Source organism: Arvicanthis niloticus, chromosome 18, assembly GCF_011762505.2.
Source record: "Arvicanthis niloticus isolate mArvNil1 chromosome 18, mArvNil1.pat.X, whole genome shotgun sequence".
Taxonomy (NCBI): domain Eukaryota; kingdom Metazoa; phylum Chordata; class Mammalia; order Rodentia; family Muridae; genus Arvicanthis; species Arvicanthis niloticus.
Window position 1 is genome coordinate 22,521,405 of NC_047675.1, and position 19,594 is coordinate 22,540,998.

General features: G+C 49.4%; 1 protein-coding gene across 5 annotated transcripts in view; it reads right to left on the bottom strand.

The window, feature by feature from the left end:
* The window catches only part of Cngb1 (cyclic nucleotide gated channel subunit beta 1), a 63,669-nt gene that overhangs the window by 19,950 nt on the left and 24,125 nt on the right, over positions 1 to 19,594 (bottom strand). For all 5 annotated transcript variants that reach the window (XM_034522501.2, XM_076915693.1, XM_076915692.1 and 2 more), the window contains exons 15-23: positions 15,790 to 15,877; positions 15,245 to 15,410; positions 8,057 to 8,219; positions 5,469 to 5,576; positions 3,809 to 3,966; positions 2,268 to 2,423; positions 978 to 1,186; positions 688 to 738; positions 113 to 199 (exon numbers count right to left, since the gene is read on the bottom strand). In XM_034522501.2, coding sequence (XP_034378392.1) covers positions 113 to 199; positions 688 to 738; positions 978 to 1,186; positions 2,268 to 2,423; positions 3,809 to 3,966; positions 5,469 to 5,576; positions 8,057 to 8,219; positions 15,245 to 15,410; positions 15,790 to 15,877 — 1,186 coding nt within the window. The remainder of the gene's footprint in view (positions 1 to 112; positions 200 to 687; positions 739 to 977; positions 1,187 to 2,267; positions 2,424 to 3,808; positions 3,967 to 5,468; positions 5,577 to 8,056; positions 8,220 to 15,244; positions 15,411 to 15,789; positions 15,878 to 19,594) is intronic.

The following is a 19,594-nucleotide window of genomic DNA, read 5'->3' on the forward strand; positions in this document are numbered from 1 at the left end:
TTCTTAGTAAGACATGCTCAGAGGACACTCACCTCCCCAGGGTCTCCTTTTGGGGACACTATCCCTTCCCCAAGTGGCAGTGTTCAGGTCCTTGGGGACCTGCCAGTCTTACCTTCAAGCAGCGGGGCAGGCGTAGGAGGGGGTTCACGCCAAGTTTCAAGTAGAGGAAGTCCAGGGGCAGGAGACAGAGCAGGTCCATCTAAAATCCCAACAGGCATCACAGGGGATAAGACACAAAAGCTCAGGGGTGGGAGGGCTAAGGGGGCATGTCTCTATCTGCCGGAGAGATCGGTCAGAATATTCAGAAGCAGCGTCAGAAGAGAAGACACACGGCATCCACCAACCCGCATCATCACACCTCACCCAATGAACAAGCTTTTTGTCAGGGATATTTTCTAGGTTGTTTTTTTTTTTTTTCTAACAACCCTGTGTGGCTTCATAATCCACATTGCCATTCTCCAGCGCACTATTCCCAACCAACTTAAGGGACTCTGTGCTGCCTAATTGGAAGCGGAGGCACAGACACGGAAAGGTGTTCTGTGAGAGCCACCTCGGAAGACTTGTGGCCTAGAGAGCACTCCCACGGGAGTGCCTCCCTTTATGTGACAGGAACTACATAACACAGGTCCCCAAATACCTAGAGGCAAACCGCTCATCACCACCCCCTCTCGCCCACCCCACACACACCTTAAACCGGCGAGACTTCAGGTAATTATTACGCATCTCCTTCTTGTCGGTCTAAAAGAAGGAAACACAATGATGTTAGATCAAGCTCTGACCAGAGAGGTGGGATGACCTCACAGGTACACGCAGCCGCCCTGCAGGGAAGACCTTGACGGTTTCGGGTGGTGTGGGGGTGAGGGTGTGGGATTAAAGGTGTGTGCCACCATGCCTGGCTCCCTCTTAGATCTTAACCAGTATAATGAAATGGTTGAAACCTTTCTCCAGCTAATATTTGTTTACTCCTTATCACTCACGATGATGTCCCCGCCTTTGACAAACTGCAGGCGCATCTGGAACACAGTGATGTCCAGGAGGTAGATGAAGTCGCACAAGTAATCCATGAGCAGCCAGAGGTGGATGTTGTCCGCCCGCTGGTACGGGAAGGCCCAGCGCACAGGAATCAGCCAGCAGTTCCAGTTCCAGGCCAGCACCACGAAGAACAGCCACAAGATGTACATGAGGTCTGGAGGGAGGGGGACAGGGATGGGCTTGAAGGCCAGCAAGAGACGGTGCTTCACCTGGGCAACTGTGTGTGGATTGCATCACTCAGAAGACAGACAAATGGATGGAAAGGTGGATCAGGGCATGAATGGCTAGGTAAACATGGAGGTCCCTGATAGGCCCAAAAAAACTCAGAGTCTTCTGAGAAGGGGACACGGTGGCATTATTGGATAATGACTGTTAAGCTTTCCTTCTTTCTGAAATTTAAAATTTTTTTTATTATATTCATTTATTTATGGGGTGGGGTGAGTGTATGGGTACCATAGACCATTTTGGAGGTCAAAGGTCACCATGTGGGTCCTGGGGATGGAACTTAGGCTGCCAGGCTTGGCTGGTGTATTTACCCACTGGGCTATCTTGCCAGCCCATGAATGAGTTTTGGCAATATATTTTCTGTCTTAGGAAATCCAGAGCAGCAGCAAATGACACATGGAGAATGGACAGATGGATGGACAGACAGGTGGGTGGATCACTTGGTATCTTAGAAACCCAGTGGACACCGAGAGTTGGAGTCCTACCCCTGAGTGATTCCCTGTTCAACCCTGAGGAACTTCTCTGGCACTTGTCATGGTCTGTTTGAAGTCACAGGGAATCACCAGCTGAGAAGGCAAGGGACTCCAGTGTAAACTGTGAAGTGTAGCGCACACATGGAGGGTTCTGGGCCCGAGGGCTATGGATGGGCTGACAGAGGCTCATGGGAATTCACTTCAGACCCTGATGAACTCCATCCTAACCCCTGCTCAGAGCAGGGGCCCCAGGAAGGCGCCCACACGACCAGATTAGAAGACTTGGCCTCAGTCAAGGTGAGGAGTCTAACTGGCTGCATCTTAAGGTAGCTCACATCCCTCTGTGCCTCAGCCTTTGTAAGATGGCCCATGTTCTTAGTTCAAAGACTTGTGTTAAAGAGTTAGGCAAGGACTTGTAGAGTCATTTTGGAAAGTATAAGGAAGGAGTTGTGGACCAAGGGTGTCCATGGTACTGGACCCTCCCCACCCCCCCACCCCCCATATTGTAAGGGAGGGACTTCCTCCACAGGAACTCACTGGTCAGTGGGTCGATGCTCTGGGGGAACTGGTACATCTTCAAGGGCCTGCGCTTGAACTTGCAGCAGAGCATGTCGCAGTAGTGTTCCTCTTCTGCCGCCTCTGCCTCCACAGGCTTCTGGGCTGGGTCTGGGTCTGGGGCCTTCTTAGCTGGGGCTGTGGGATGACCTTAGTGACCGTCTGACTCAGCCCTGAGGCTAGGAAAAGGGTCCTACCCACAGAGCTGAGACTTCAGAGCCTCCCCACTTCCTAACTACAACTTGCTTATGTACTCTGGGTGCAGAAGCCAATACGCTCTTCTGGAACGAGTTCCATGGCTCTCTTTCCCACAGGAGTCTGGAGTCCCCAGTAGTTCTTCCTAGACCCCAGCTGGAAGTGGTGTGTGTGTGTGTGTGTGTGTGTATGTGTGTGTGCGTGTACACATGTCTGTCTGTCTTTGTCTGTCTGTCTGTCTGTATCTCTGTGTGTTGGCAGACCTTTTGCTCCTTGGATGGGTGGAACATTTTGTGCTGATGCTTCCTTCCTCCTTATTCAGAATACTGAAGTGCTCAACTTGGGGACATGTTGATTCAGATTTTTCAGAATGGGACTCAGTACCATTCTCTGGCTGAGACTCAGCCTCTCATGGGTCTGTGGTGCTTGGTGACAGATGCCTTTGCTCTTAGGGGAGCTTCTAACACAGCCAACACAGCTTCTAGTGTTACGAGTGTGAAGTCAGGCTCTGCTGACATGTCTTGGGTGCGTGAGTCCCAATATGCAACCCTTGTTAGAAAAAAAAAAACCTAGAAAATATCCCTGACAAAAAGCTTGTTCATTGGGCGAGGTGTGATGATGCAGGAGGCAGAAGCAGGTGAACCTCAGTGAGTTGGAAACCAGCCTAGTCTACAAAGTGAGTTATAGGCCAGCCAGAACTACACAGTGAGACCCTGTTCTTAAAAGGAAAGAAAACAGGTTCATTTTCTTTCTCTGTCTTTGCTTCTCACTATGTAGTCCAGGCTAGCCCCAGACTTGTGATTGTCCAGTTTCAGACTTCCAAGTGCTAGGAATCCCAGGCATTTATCACCTTGTCAGATGACTCCTTAAAGGAAGGGGACCTTTGGAGGTCGTGCTGGCTCACACCTGTATTTCCAGCCTGTGGGAGGGATTGCCATGAGTTCCAGGACAAGCTGGGGCTCCTGAGTGAGTTCCAGACTAGCCTGGGTTAAAGAGTGACCTATTCAGATGGCCCCAGCAAGGTATGGATGCCTCTGAACATTAAGAGCATTGGCTTCCAGAGCAGCTATGCAAAAGTGAGATAGACATATCAGTCACCACGCCCTGTGGGAGAAGGCAAAAGAATCTAACCACTGGCTTGTGGGAAGGCCAAGTTCACCTTTGATCTTCGTCCTCTCCCAAGTACATATCTAAGCCCCAAGTTCAGAATCTGGGCTTTTCTCATACACCCCAATTGTTTGTTTATGCCACCCTTCCCAGTCGTAGTTCATGGGGTTCTGTGGGCACCCCATCCACCTTGGCCTATGGCCATCTCTATCCCCACTCACAGGGTTTGGGGCTCTCCTCATCGGAGGTGACGTCGGGGTCAATGAGCTTCTCCTTCACCTTCTCTGTCCGCTCCTTGAACATCTTCACCAGCTCCTGGAGCCGGTCGTTGATGATGGCGCTGTTCTGGCTGGTGGTGGAGGCTGCACGGTCCTGGCCACTGTGGGGACACAGCAGAGGATGAATCCGAGACAGGAAGGGTTCCCAGGACCCCAGGCCTGTGCTGGGTAATGTCTATGCCTCCTCTTCCAGCAGAGCCCAAGGAAGATTAATTCACCATTCCAGCAATGTCGGATCCACTCCAGTCTCTTAGATTCTGGAGTAGCTGAGATATAGACCTGCCATGCATGGTTCAAGTTTTCTCTTTCTAGTCTTGACTAGGACATCTTATAAGCTACGTGGAGATAGCAAAGATACTGACGCTTGGGTCCCCTGAATGGTTTCATGAAAGACAACCTTACACTGACATGAAAATACACAAGTGATTAGCGCTGTGGCTGCAGCATAGGACACATCTTGTATTTTTAGCCACTGAACCATCAGGACCTGTTTGTCACAGCATCTCAGCCTACCTAATACATGAGTCTCCATATCGACCTACTTACATGATCCCAAGGGTAATTTTTATTATTGTTTCTGATTCTTACCATATTTTTCTTACATTAAACCAGAACCTTGTCCCTGCTCTGCTACATAAAACACAATTTCATTGTATTAAAACGTCATCTGGACTGTGTGAGATTTGAGGATTTTCTGGGCCTATCATTTCTATCAGTGTCTACAGTTCTGTTAAGTACAAAGTGAATACAGTTATGGAGAGAGGCCAGCAAGATGGCTCTGCAGATAAGGGCTTGCTACACAAGCCTGAGGTCCTTCATCCCAAACCCAATGGACCAATCAGAGAGAACTGGCTCCACTAAGCTATTCTCTGACTTCTGTGTGTACCATGTCACATACGTGCTCCCTGACATCATACACACACACACAGAATTACATCAAGTACATTTAAAAACAAATAAATAAAAAAGCCAGAAGGGAGAAGGCAGGCTTGCTTTTAACACAGGGGGTCATCGCTGGAGAGCATGGGAGGGTACAAGTGTCCAAGGCTGGGTACTTAACATCAACCAGAGTTACTGAAAAACTCCAGGAAAGTACTTTATCATGACACAGTCCTGGGGGACAGTTAGATGCTGGGGACTCAGCTTCCTGTGCTGCTACCATGGCCTCCAATAACATCCTACACCCCAGCTACCAGAGTCACCAGAATGCTATAGAAATGCAGGTTTCCGGGGCCGCTGTCCAGGGCTGTGTGGAGCCTGGGAATCTGATTAACAAGCTCCAAGGTCCTACAGCAGATTCTATGGTCTTCTTCTACCTGCCAACTTATTTGGGGTTTAGTGCCAAGCTCTTCAGCGGGGGAGAAAGGGAATGATTCCTGCCAGAATGAACACATCTGGCCTAGAGTCCAAGTCCTCCCTGCTAAGTCTGTAGAACCTCTGGGCCAACCAGGCAAGTCCTATGCATGAGAGTTGGCCCTGCCTCCGTGCTCCAAAAGATGAAGTTCGCTTTGTGTGGGGTTCTGAAAGCATCCCAGTTCCTGTTCCTCTCCTTGTCTGCTCGTCCCAAACCAGTCTCTTGAGACTCAGGGGTGGCTCTACTTACTCAGCCTCCTGTGGGGTGGTGGGATCTGACCAGGCAACCATCGGGGACTCAGCCGGTGACAGGGCCTTGAGCTCTTCGGCTTCATCATCCTGAGAGGGTAGCTTCTTCCTGTAGACACCCAGACAGGTAAGGATCCTTCAGAGAAGGCAGGCTAAGGGAAATAAATGGCTGCCTTTGAGCTGGCTCCTGGGAGGTGAGAGGGCCTGACTTAGAACCTCAGCCTACATAACTCTTAATGGCCTGGCCCAAAGTGAACACCATGGACTTTGATCAGGCAAACTTGGAGTCTGACCTCAGCACAATACTTAAAGTCTAAGCTACTTTTATTGGCTGCTTCCTCTATAAATGGCACTGAATCTACCCAATGAGATGAGGTATTTGTCCCTCAGTCAAGTCTCTGCCTGAGTGTCCTTCTGCCTCTTATTCTGATCTGAAGTCCCCTGCCCCTTTATCCTGCCTCCCTCCAGCTGTGACACAAAGCCATGGAGTCTAATCACCAGCTCACGTGTGACTTTGAACAAATCCTTCCTTCTTAAGTCTGGGCTCCCTGAGAATGAGACCGAAGTTATCTGAGGAAGCCCCTGTCATCCAGGAAGCCTCAGACTCTCGCATTTGGAGCCACTAGTGTCTTGTCTGATTAGGTCTGAAGCCAGAGCCCGGGTAGCATGATCTGTGAGCTGGGGGTGCCCTTGGTACTATTTGACATTGGTGTCCTCGGAGCTAATCCTCTGGACTTTCCCACCTTCTTCCTCAAGAGTGGGGATAAGTTGCTTTGTGGAAGAATCCCAAAACCCGAGAAAGAAAGACATTTCTTAACACTACCAAGAAAGCCATCCCCAGGCTCAGAGACAGATCTGCTTAAGGTGGTACAGAGACAGTCAACAGACACAAGGATGGTGTCTGGTGGAATCAGGTCAGGGTAATATCTAGTGATGCATCTTCTCTGTGCATCTACGTATCTCTGGGTGTGTCTGTTTGTCTGTCTGTGTCTGTGTGTCCCTGTTTCTCATTTTATTTTTCAGGTTTTTTTAATTAATTAAAGTTGTTTTTTTTTTTTTTTAACTTATTCGCTTTATATCCCACTCACTGCCCACTCCAGAAGCCCGTCATGTGTCCTGAGCTGGTTTCAAGCTTTTGATCCTTCCACCTTAACTTCCTGAGTGCTAGGATTAGATGCACGTGCCATCGGCACACAGTTTAGAAACATTTTATGAGTTAATGAATGCAGAAGAGAAGAAGGGCCATTTCCTAAAGACTTGTCTTAGCATATAAACACAAAATACCCAGGGTTCACACATGGAACAAGGATATGTCTTTGGCTTCGAACCCACAGAGATCTGCCAGCTTCTGCCTACCAAGTGCTGGAACTAAAGGGATGTACCACCACACCTGGCTTCACATGGAACCAAGAGTCTAGGGACATAGATAGGCATGTTAGTGCATGAAGGCAACATGTTAGCTTGTCAAGTGAGGTCAGCACAGCAGAGAACAAGAAGATGAGAGCTTAGGGCTTAAACTTGAGTGTACCCCAAATGGGAACAACATGGCAATGCAAATAGGTAGACCTGCATAGGAGGGTCAACCTTTAGGACACAAACAATAAGAAGTTAGGACACGTGTGATGGTTTTCCTTTACAGTCCAGTGCTTGAGGGGCAGAGGCAGGAAGCTTGTGAGTTCAAAGCAAGCCAGGACTCTGTGGACTGGCTTGGGGGGGGGGGAGGGGGCAGAGACAGAAATGGAGAGACAGAGAGAGGGAAGGAGGGTGGAAGGGAGGGAGGGAGGGATGAAGGGAAGCAGGAAGAAAGGGAAAAAAGAGAAGAACAGAAAAGTAAAGGAAAGAAAGAAAAGGAAGGCCCGGCTGTGAGGACAGGGCACAGTGTGCTGGGCTCATTCTACTGTGATCAGCTAGGGGCACACAGGCTGTGGTCCTTAACCATGACACTATAACAACACCGTGAAGCAGGCTGGTTTAAAAGCAAGATCCTGGGTACTGTCAGACAAGATGCTTCAGTGTGTAAAGGGGCTTGCCGTGCAAACCTGGAGGTTCAATCTCCAGAACTCCATGAAGGTAGACAGAGAGAATCAACGGCACAAAATTGTCTTCTGACCCCCATGGCACATGCGCACACTAAATAAGTGAAGGGATACCATATTAAACATATTCTTAAATTGCTAAGACATTCTGGGAGTGTGAGCTCCTGACTAGGATGCGAAGTCCTGAACTAAAAAAGAAAAATTAAGAAAGGAAAATAAACAAGATGTAGGACTCTGGCAAGTTATGAAGCATATGGAAGCTTTAGGAAGCAATCTGCTGCTAGAATGTAGGATGAAGCAAGATTTAAAAGAGGGGGCAGAGGTTAATTGTCACATTTAGTGTATGTGTGAACATTAGCATTTGCTGGGAAACATCCCTCTGTCGTGCAGCTGGAGATGCTCAGGGTACATCTCCTCTGAGAATGCTTCTCAGAGCAGCACTGCTGACAGAGGTCTGAGCCCTGCTGCTTCCCATCTCTAATATCTGCCCCCTCTGTCAAATGGGCTAATGGCACAGCTCAGACAGAAGTGCAAGCAAGTCATCGCGGGTAACCTGTGAGCTGCTGCCTCCGTGCCCGGAACAGTGAGGGTGTCAGACTTGGTAGGAGACGGTGGTGGCCTCTCAGATGGAGGGAGCGTTTCCTCTGGGATGAGGGGGCCACTGTCTGCATCCGTGTCTTCTACCTGGAGCTCTGGGTGCTCTTTCGTGGCTGGTACTGGAGAGAGTCAGAGAGAGAGAGGCCAAGTCCTGGCTGTTTTTTGGAGGGTTTGTGGTGGCTTCTCCTCACCCCGGGGCCCCCAGCCAAGCTCCATGCAGCATGAAACCCTCTGTGTGTCCCTACCACCCCAACCCCAAACCCAGGAACTGGAAATTTAGTCTAAATGGTCCAGAACTCTCTCTCCCTTAGCTTCTCAGCATGGAAATCAACAGTGATCTGGGGAGGCTGGGACTAAATGTTACACAGACAGGTCCATCTGTCCCCCTCTCAAGGTAGGAGAAACCATATCTCCCAAACCTGTAGAGAAGGGCAGAAGCCAAAGCCTTGGATTCTTGAAGAGACTCCAATTCAGATGTACTTGCTGTCTTGACCATGAATTTACCTGGGAACTTGCTTTGGAGGTCATTTACATCTATAGCAGGAGCACCCAGAAGTCACCTGCTGCCTATTTGGACCTCTGAAAAACCTGGGCCTTCTTCTTCAGAATCAAGTACTTCCTGCGGGGTGGGGTGCTGGGCATGGTACCTCCTAAGATGCTCACAACACTAGAGGACTCCCTATCCCTAGCAGGAAGCTTTAAGGGCAGCAGGCCACAGGCCTGCTCCCCAGCAAGGCTGGAAAGTACTCTGGAATGTTTCTTTTCATGGCCACCATTAGAAATCCAGTGCATAGCTTACAGCTGTACAATGGGAAGGAAAAGGGGCTTCAGACCTGGGCTTTTATTTTACTAAGTCATACGCCCCCCTGAGGAGGACCACCAAGAATGGAAAATGTTTAAAAAACAAAAACAAAAAAAACCTGAGGCAGATCATTTGCTATACTGACAGAGATCCTCCAGGCTGAGGGGAAGATGAGACCTCACCTACTGCCCACTAGTCCCCATGGGAACAGAAGAGGGAAGGGCCCTAAAGGGTAGCCATCAGGGTTCCAGTGCTGCCCCAAGCCTGGCCTCAGCTCTAGGCCCAGGAAAGCTAGTATGCTACATCCTCAGGAAGTCTGACACAGGGATTCCGGCCCTTCCACCCCTGCCTGCTCTGTGCAGGACTCCACCCATCACTGCCATCTCCCAGCGGAAAGGTCCAGCAGCAGAGGGCAGCTCAGATGAGATCGTTTATGTTATATTGATTTCTAGACTAATAATGCTAGAAACAGGAACATTACAATGTTGAGTGTTTACTGTTTGCATTTCAATGTGCTTATAGGTCAACACTCCCTCCCTCCTTTTCTTCTTCTGAAGTTTTAAAAAACTACATTAATTAGCTAGGTGGTGGTGGTGGAGGAGGAGGCTCACGACTTTAATCCCAGCATTTGGGAGGCAGTGGCAGGTGATCTCTGAATTTGAGGCCAACCTGGTCTACAGAGTGATTTCCAGGACAGACAGGACTACACAGAGAAACCCTGTCTTAGAAAAAAACATTACATTTACTCATTATGTGTAGAGCAGAAGCAAATGCTATTGTGTGTGTGTGTGTGAGAGAGAGAGAGAGAGAGAGAGAGAGAGAGAGAGAGAGAGAGAGAGAGGACAACTTGTGAGAGAGTTGGTTCCCTTCTATCATGTGGACTCTGGGGATCAATCTCAGGTCTCCAGGCTTGGTGTCAAGCATCTTGACCCCCTGACCCATCTTGCTAGCCAGCCTGATTTCCTGCCATTCTTCTACCCTTCTTTCTCCCTCCCTCCCTCCCTTTCTCCCTCCCTCCCTCTCTCCCCTCCTTCTTTTCTTCCTTCCTTTCTGGGTTTCACTGTGTAGCCCAAGTTGGCCTTAAATCCCCAATCTTCTTGCCCCAGTCTCTACAGTGCTGGTTTATGGGTGTGCCCTGGAACTCCCTCTGTAGACTAGGCTGCCCTAGAACTCAGAGATCTGCCTGCCTTTGCGACCAAAATGTTGGAATTAAAAGCATGTGTCACCAGTGCCCGGCTTCTGGTATTTATTTATATATTTTTGTTTTGTTTTGTTTTGTTTTGTTTTTCGAGACAGGGTTTCTCTGTGTATCCTTGGCTGTCCTGGAACTCACTCTGTAGACCAGGCTGGCTCAGAAATCCGCCTGCCTCTGCCTCCCAAGTGCTGGGATTAAAGGAGTGTGCCACCACTGCCCAGCTGGTATTTATTTTTGAATGTTAAGGACTCACATCTATTCTTTTCCCCCATTGCCACCTGAAACAGGTCTTGCTGTGTTGGCTTGAGCTAGCTGTTGTTCTGGCCTTTTGCCCCAGCTTCCTGAGAATGTGTGATTGTAGGCTCTCACCAGGATAGCAGGATGTGTTTACCTCTCCAGCAGCTCTGTGGGGCAGTTGCTACTGTTTCTATTTTACAGGTAAGAGAACTGCAGTGTAGGAAAGTTCAGAAAGCTGCTGCAGATTCAGGCCCAGCTCAGAAGTCCTCATGGTGCTCCTGAGAGGATTTCCCAGCTGGAGCCCCCAGTTCCCCAGAGAGGACATCCAGGGTTCCAGATGCACAGCCCAGAAAGGGGAAGACAGAGAATGAGATCATGACACCACTGTTACACTCCCTCCATCTTGATTACAGAGAGAACCAGTTAAGTCAGTGCATCTGGGATCCAAGCCTTCAGCGAGTTCTGTATCTCACAAGTAACTCGTGAGAACCACGTGGAAATCACAGCTCCGTTTCCCCTGTGTTTGTGGTTATTCCTACTGACGCTCTCTGTTTCTGTTTCTGGCCTTTGTTTTGAGGCAGCCCTGATTTGTAGCCCAGGCAGACATTGAACTCAAGACCCTTCTGCTTCAGCCTTCCCAGACTGCTAGGAAGTTAGGCAGTTAGCTTTACCTGTCAACTGGACGGAGCCCAGACTTATTTGAGAGATTTCCACTAGGAGTTGCCTCCATCTGATTAACCTGTGGGCATGTCTGAGAAACATCTTTGTTTGTTTATTTGTTTCTTCTTAAATGGGAAGAGAATCTCTCTTTTTTATTATGTATGTATGTATGTATGTATGTATGTATGTATCGTGTGAGTGTTCTGTCGCATGCACACCTGCATGCCAGAAGAGGACATCAGATCCCTTTGTAGATGGCCATGAGCTACCCTCTGGTTGCTTGGAATAGAACTCAGGATCTCTGGAAGAGCAGCTAGTGCTTTTAACCACTGAGCCATCTCACCAGCCCCCAGAAGCATTCTTTTAATTGCTAAGTGGTATGGGAGAGATCTAGCTGAGCAAGTCAAAAGGAACAAGCCGGTAAGCAAAGTTTCTCCATGGTTTCTGCTCCAGGTTCCTGCTTTGAGCTTCTGCCCTGGCTTCCTTCAATGATGGACTATGACCCAGAAGTGTAAGCTAAAATAAACCCTCTCCTCCACAAGTTGCTTTTGTTCAGCGTGTTATCACTGCCTCACTGGAGCTAACTGTTGACACCTTCTGTCTATGGCAAGCCATGCCGGTTCTCCATTTGACCGGCCATTAAAAGTTTTCCTATTTAAAAAATTAAAATAAGAAAATCCACCAAAAGAGGCCTAGTAAGTAATGATGGTCAAGATCAGGGGTCCTGTGGAGCAGTAAAGCTGGCCCAGCTACCAGCAGACAGGGCTCAGGTGTCACCCCTCATTGCAAATATAAACTCACCCCATTCAGTACCCTTTGTGAGGCAGGAAGAGGAGACAAGGATAGCCACAGCCCTTTCTTACAGAGTGTCCTGTTCCTTCTACCTGCTCTGATCTCAGAGGCAGCCTAGCCCAGTGTCAACACAAAAGCCAGTCACATCAAAAGGAAGAGTGGGCAGACTCACTTAGATCAAGGCGGAAAGGGACAGAGGCAGCTGTACTCCTCAAGCACTTTGTCACTAGCCTGTGAGCAGTGGCAACTCAGGGACTAGTTTGGACAGGCCCTCAATCTCCACTGAGCCCTTCTCCTGGCCTGCCTATACCTACCTGCTTTGCCTGCCTGCACCTGCCTGCACCTGCCCACTTCTATCTGCATCTGCCCACTTCTGCCTGCACCTGCCCTGCACCTGCCTACTTTTCCTGCCAGCACCTGATGGCTTCTCCTGACTACATTTGCCTGCACCTGCCACTTCTCCTGTCTACATCTGGCTGTTTGTGTCTCCTGTTTGTATCTTCCTGTACCTGCCTGTTTCCCCTGCTTACACCTGCTTGGCACCTGTATGTTTCCACTTTCCCTGAAACAGTAGATAGGAATGGCCCTCAGAAAGTCCAGCAGACTCTCCCAGTCAGACAAGTCTATCTTGAACCTTATATCACTCTGCCATCAGTTTCCCTCCATGGCTTCTGTCTCTTCTTTTACAAATATCTTTATTAAGTCTCCAGGATTTCATTACTACATATTTTGACTGTATTCACTCCCAACTCCTACCAGATCCACCCCACCTCCATACTCCCCCCAACTTCGTATCTTTTTTATTTTTTATAATAACCCATCAACTCCAATCTGTGCTGCCCGTATAAACTCCTGGGTAGAAGGCCATCCATGGGGCATGGTAAACCCACCAGGAGCCATATCCTTACAGAAAACTGACTCCACCCCCCCCCCCAGAAGCTATCAACTGTCCATTACATTTCAGTTAGAGTTAGGAGTGACCCCTGCCCCCTATTCCAGCATTTTCACCAAGTTTCATGACCTAGAGAGCTGATTTTTTTAAAAACTCTGTGTAAGAGGATGACCTTCAGAGAGTGCATGCAGTTGCAGAATTAAGCTGCTGACTGTGAAGGTGTGAGCATATGGAAAGAAAAGGACTAAACCCTGCTAGGTCACTACAAAGTAGGAGAGAGGTCTGTAGAGGTGTCCATGAGCACAAAGCATGTCCCTACAGCACGGCACAAAGGTGGGAAGACAGCCCAAGCCATGCAGAAACTCTACTAGGCCACATCCCAAGCATGCTGGGGGCAAGATCACACTACCCAAGCGACGGATGGAGCTCCTGATCTCCTTGGTGAAGTTGGAGTTGGACAAGGCTGTCCTCCGGGAAACGAGGACAGGGATGCGGGTGATTGCGGGACGATAGCTGGGCACATTGGGGAGGTGCACGGCTGGATTTGGGGGGCCAGGTCTGGGGCCCTCCTGGCCAGGTGGCTGGTCCTGGACCAGGCGATTCAGCTCCATGTTCAGGCCTGGTTTAGCCATGGTACTGGGTCCCGAAGGTGGCAGGCAGAGGCGTGATCCTGGGGACTATAACCAGGAGCTGAGTTGAGGGAGGTGGTGGAGGCAGGACTCCTCCCCAGCAGGGACATTGACCAGCCTAGGACCTGCCTGTGCCGCAGTAGCCCTGCCCAGGTCTGAGGCACCCACTTCTGTCCCCAACACTCAACATTAAAAGCATCACCGAGACACACAGATGATTCACCCAGTAACTTCAAAACACTTCTCAGAGTCCTGGGACTGCTGGTCAGTCACAGTACTCGCTGTGTCAGATTCAAAAGATCCCAGACTCAGGACTTCAGAACCTAGGCTCCAATGTGCTGAGCTCAGTACAAGTACATCTTCCTGTTCAAAAAACAAAACAAAACAAAAAACAAAAAACCCTGCAGCCTATTCATCATCTTTCCAACCAGAGACAGACACTGTGTTAGGACCCTGCGGTCAATGGGCTGCTTACTAAAGTCACTTGAGGTTGCTTATGTGGTCCTGAAGCCCAGCCTTGCTCCAGGTATCTAAGAAGTAAGGCTCAAGGCTATTGTGTCAAATGCTAACATGAAGACAAATCACCAGATGGCAGGCAGATTCTGGCTCCACAGAGCTTGGTAGGACCTGAATTCTGCATCTCTAACGAGTTTCCAGGAGATACTTTGAGAAGTGATGAACACTACTTTCCCAGACTACCTGGGACAGGGGACAGAGCCACCAGCATGGACGCTTTTGTTTGGTTCTAACCATCCATCTTTGTGGGTGTTCAGTGCCCAGCCTGGACACCATAGGTTCCTACAGACAAGTGTTGATGTCAATAGAGAAGACTTTTGAATGGCAGGCTGCACTGTCATTTAGCCTGTGTGTGAGGTCCTAGCCCTGCTCTACTCTGATAGAGCTGTCTCTGGGTCTCACAGAAAGGAGGAGCCAGAAGCCAAAGTAGTTTGTGCTTTCCCGTTTTGCCTACGCAGGGACACACCACATGCCTCGGTTTTGTTATTTGTAAAATAATCTATCTACCTCACCAGGTAACTTAAGGACCAACAGCTTAAAGAACAGAACATTAGGGATAGAAAAGTAATACAGCCCTGCAGGCCAGGATGTCATCTATCCTGAAGCCATGGTCCAGCCTTCTCCTTAGCACACAATCCCTAGGATTTGCAGGTGTGATGGTTTGAATGAAAATAGTCCCCACCCCCAGGTTCATAGGGAGTGGGACTACTGGGAGGTGTGGCCTTGTTGGAGGAAGTGTGTCACTGGGGGTGGCTTTTGAAGTTTCAAATGCTCAAGCCAGGCCCAGTGTCTGACTCTTCCTGCTGTCTGCAAGTCCAGATGTAGAACTCTCAACTACCTCTCCAGAACCATGTCTGCCATTATTCCTACCATGAAGATAATGAATTGAACCTCTGAGCCTGTAAATCAGCCACCATTAATGTTTTCATTTATAAGAGTTGCCATGGTCATGGTGTCTCTTCATAGCAATAGAACACTGACTAAGACACCAGGCCTGAGGTTGAGGTGCCAGAGAGGGCTACAGTACAAAGCTGAGTATAACTGGAGCTCCCTACCCAGGACATTACCAAAACAATGGGGGTGTGGTCACAGAAATGGGAGTGGCTGAGCCATTTACAGGCACTGCCTCCTCCACCTCAGGGTCTCTGCACAGGTTATACTGCATTTTCCTTGAGAGGAGGTGGCATGAGGGACCGGCAAGGCAAGACTCTCCCAACCTCTGGGAGTCATTTCCCCAGTATCTTTGAAGGATGTCATCTAGTTGGAATAATGTAGCTCCAAGACACAGAGGAGGGGCTTTGCCCAGGACAGAATGGTGGTGTCCCAGGCAGAAAGGAGACGAAGGGCATGAAAGCAGACTGCCCACCTCAAGCTTCCACCAGCCTTAAAGTCCCTAGAGCCCTGTACAACTTCACTCCTACCTGTTGAGTTTGTGGCCTCCCCCTCTTCCTCTTCTTCTTCTCCCTCCTCCTCCTCCTCCTTCTCTTCTTCCTCTTCCTTCTCCTCTTCCTCCTCCTCCTCTTCCTCTTCTTTCTCCTCTTCTTTCTCCTCTTCCTTTTCTTCTTCCTCCTTCTCTTCTGGCAACTCCTGCAGAGACACATAGAGAGGACACTGGGTACCCCATTGAATTCCACCCAACTCCTACCTCACCCAGTACCAACCAAGGCATCTTCTGGGACATCTAAGGAGGTGGCTTAGTAGAGGCAGTGTGTCTAGAAGCCCAAGGCCATAAACCCAAGATTATCTTACATACTGAGAGAACCCTCATGAGATTCTGTTCACAAGGACAAGGCTACCCAAGCAGCCACCCCCAGAATCTTTACTCCAGGATCACATCTCCCTTAGTATATCAGCCTCTTAGGATCCCCCCCCCCCAAAAAAAAAAAATCTCAGCCTTCCCTGTCCTATGGACAGTTCACCAGCAATCCCACTTCTTACCCTTTCATTAAAGGGCTTGGCACTCTACCTGGATCAATGCTATCTCTGGCTGTGTCCTTTCTAGCTGGCACTGGTCCACATCAGCCTGCACCACCAAACAGCTATCCAGCAGGACACTGGGAAGCAATGGGCAGAGGAAAGAGGACATGTTAGTGGAGGTTTGCATTTCTGAGTGCTGCTGAGAACCAGCTCTGACCAGGAACAGTAGACACGGAGATGTCACAGGTTATGTCACATCTATACTGACCGTCTACTGTCTGAGACAAGGGACTGCAGTAAAGCACACACTTATACCAGGAAAGAGGGCTTCCCAAGCAAGTGGCTTAGACACTAGGCCCTGAGGGTAACTTCAGACATGGGGAGAGGAGCAGTCCAGAAAGAGGACACCACAGGTGACACCCAAAGGAGCATCTCTGGGATGAAGGCCATTCAGAATATATACCCTAGGTTTCCTCAAGTCTGAAGGAAATCTTGGTGGCTGCTGGTAAGGAAATGAATTGTAAGAAAAGCAAGGGCTGGGGTGTAGCTCAGTGTAGAATACTTACCCAGCATGTGAAAGGTCCTGGTTTCTATCCCTAATGTGGGGGTGTGGTGGGAACAGGGGGGTGAAGTGGCCAGACTGAAATCACAGACCTTAACCCAAGGCCCTGTTGTTTCTTCCTCATGAATCCAGCATCGACAGTGCAATGCTGAAGGCTCCTGACGTCACTGGCCCAGACAGCAAGTACACATGAGTGACAGGGTCAGGGGTGCGGGAGGTCCTGGAGACTGTGGCAAACAGGAGAACTCTCATCCCTCTGAATGGGTTCCTACTCTGTTTGGAATGAGGGACCAGAAATATCAGATCTTCTCATATTACCAGAGAAATCTGAACCAGGTCTTTCAGGTAGACTGTCCTGATATTTGAATGCTATGTTAGCAGGAGACTGTCCAGAAAAGCTAGGCAATCCCAGTACTCGGGAGGTTGAAGCAAGAGGACCAGAAGTTCAAGAGCAGCCTTGGTTATATAACAAGTTTGAGGCTGAGCTACATAAGAACCTATCTCAAACACCCCACCCTATCTCACCCTATCACCCTTCCCCGCCCCAAGAGTGAGCCTAAACACACACACACACACACACACACACACACACACACACACACACAAGATTCAGCCTCTAAGTACAATTGGATCCTTAGATGTCTGGGTGTGACCTCTATGTTAGAATGATAACTCAGAGCTAGAGATAAGGTAAGTGTGTGTGTGTGTGTGTGTGTGTGTGTGTGTGTGTGTGTGTGTGTTTGAACAGGGTCCAGGTTGTGCAGCTTAACCTAGAACATGTCATGTATTCGAAGGCTGACCTAGAACTTGTGATCCTCCTGCCTCAGCTTCTCCCGTGTTGGGATCCCAGGCATGCACTGCCGAGGTCAGATTCTAATGTGTCTTTTGTAGTTAGAACTAGGTCTTGCTTCCTGGTGGCCCCACCTGACCCTCAGAGCCCTGTCCCTAGGGATGAACAGAAGATGTTCCAACGTGCCATATGTGCCCAGAGGGCAATGTCTCAGCCCTCTCAAGGTGGGTAAGCAGGGGCTGGGACAGGATGTAGTTGTATCTAAAATGAAGCCTGCTGCCAAGGATTATGAATGAGCCCATAATCACATGGCCATGGCGGCTTCCATGAGCTGTGTGCCAGGCTCTGTGCTATGTTCTTTACGATATTATTATTCCTCTGTTTCTTTATCCAAACAGCCCCTTCCAGGGTTGTGGTGAGATGGTGTCAACACTTCAGCTTAGAAAACAGGCTCAGAAAGGCCTACCGACAGCCTATAGTCACACAGCCTTTTCTAGGTGAATGTGTACGTGTGCTTGCTCCACTGCCTTCCAGCCGTGAGCAGTGTCTACACTGCCTCAAGCCAGATGTTGACCATGTCCTGGTACATTAGCCTTCATGGGTCTTTTCGCCCCTAAAAATATGTTCAAATTACTTCATAACAGCACTTTATAAAGAAAATGTTCATTTATACCTTGCAATGTTTTCTTTGTTGGTTTTTTGTTTTTTGGTGTTTTTGTTTTTGTTTTTGTTTGTTTTTTTTTTTTTTTCCTGAGACAGGGTTTCTCTGTGTACTCCTGGCTGTCCTGGAACTCACTCTGTAGACCAGGCTGGCCTCAAACTCAGAAATCCACCTGCCTCTGCCTCCCAAGTGCTGGGATTAAAGGCGTGTGCCACCACTGCCTGGCCAAAGTAATATTCTAATGTTCTCTTGAACCCCTAATGTACTCTGTGCTATGCCTCAGGCCACAAGCAGAAGTTAGCCTCATGCAGATGGACCTCATTGCTTAGGGCGTGAGTGGACTCTTCTACAAACAGCCCCAGGGCTCAGTCTGCAGCACTGGCCAGAGGTCTCCCAGTGTCAGTTCTTTGGCCTTGAGCAAGGGACCTGGAACTCTGGGGCTACCTGTTTACTCCTATGTTAAAAAAAATAAAAACACCACCCACCTCCCCCAAAAAATAACAGGGCCTTGCATGGGCTGCCAGATGTCAGAGCCTGAAATGGAAAGGCCATAAGAATGCCAGCTTTTATCTCTGGATTCTTCTGATTTCTTCTCTCTAAACATGTCAAGATGCTGGCTTTGCATTTCTCTTTGGAGGAGCCAGACCCAGCCTTGCACTTCCTGGCAGGGCAGCTGAAAACACACAGCTCTGAACCTTAATGTGCCTGTCTGTGAAGTGGGCTCAGAACATGTCATTCTTGCTGTCTAAACAGTGTCCGCCAGCTCTTATTATCACTGCCCACATCAGTCTTACAGCTAATCCCTGCAGCAACCTCAGCAGCGGGTTAGGATACCCCAGACACGTTTTGATAAACAACTTCAGCTAGAAAAACAATTTACGGTGGCCCTGCTGCATTACCAAGGGCTGCTGAGGGGTCTGTGTATCAACGCGGTATTGCTGCTACTCAACAGTATGCCCAGGGTCTGTCACAGCTCCCTCTTGTTCAGCAGTAGCTCCCTCAACTTCTAGAAAGTTCCTAAGACCCAGGGATCTCTGAGCAGATCAGAGAAGGGCTGAGGTAGGCTTCCAGCAGGCCCCTGACTTCTAGGTGAAGGATTAAGATGGCTGGCTTCTACATTTAACAGTCTTTCCTCCCTCACCCGCCACAGGCCATCCCCCCCCCCGCCCCCCCCGACCTCCCCTACCCCAAGTTCAGGTCTGCAGGTCACCTTCAGCATGCTCCTCTCTGAAATTCCAGCTCAGGAGGAAGAGAAGACAAGCACTCAGAGTCAGGAGCGGTCACCTACTTGGGTCTTTCGGGCTCTGCTGGTAGTAAGGCCCATGTTGCAGTAGGTCAGCTTGGGGCTGTGACAGTGATGCCAAGCTTGGGACTGGAGCATATGAATGGGGCCGGGATAAGCACAGGGTCAGCCAGGACAGCAGCTTCTAAGATGCTGTGATTGGCTCAGCATGGAGCTGGCGTCCTTCCTGGTTCTAGCCACACCAAGGGGCTGCACAGGGAACTGCAGGAACGCTCCAGGGAGGTCAGGTGGGGACCATGGGCCAAGGTTGCTAAGAAAAGCAGAGCTATTGCCTGCAGAGACAGGGTTGCTAGGCGACCATCTGCGTTACCAGGGCCTTCACGTCATCAGTAACCTGTGTCTCTGCAAAGCTGACCAAGGGCATCCTTCCCCAGACAGTAACAGCCCAGCCCAGCCTATCCCCAGCCTCACATCTTTAGTTTGTGTGCCTGGGACTACTGACTGTCATCAGAGCATTGTTCTTTCTTGGGCCAAGGGGCCAAAGGCTCTCTGAATTTAAAACTGCAAGTGACCACTTGTATAGACACTTGTGTGCCTG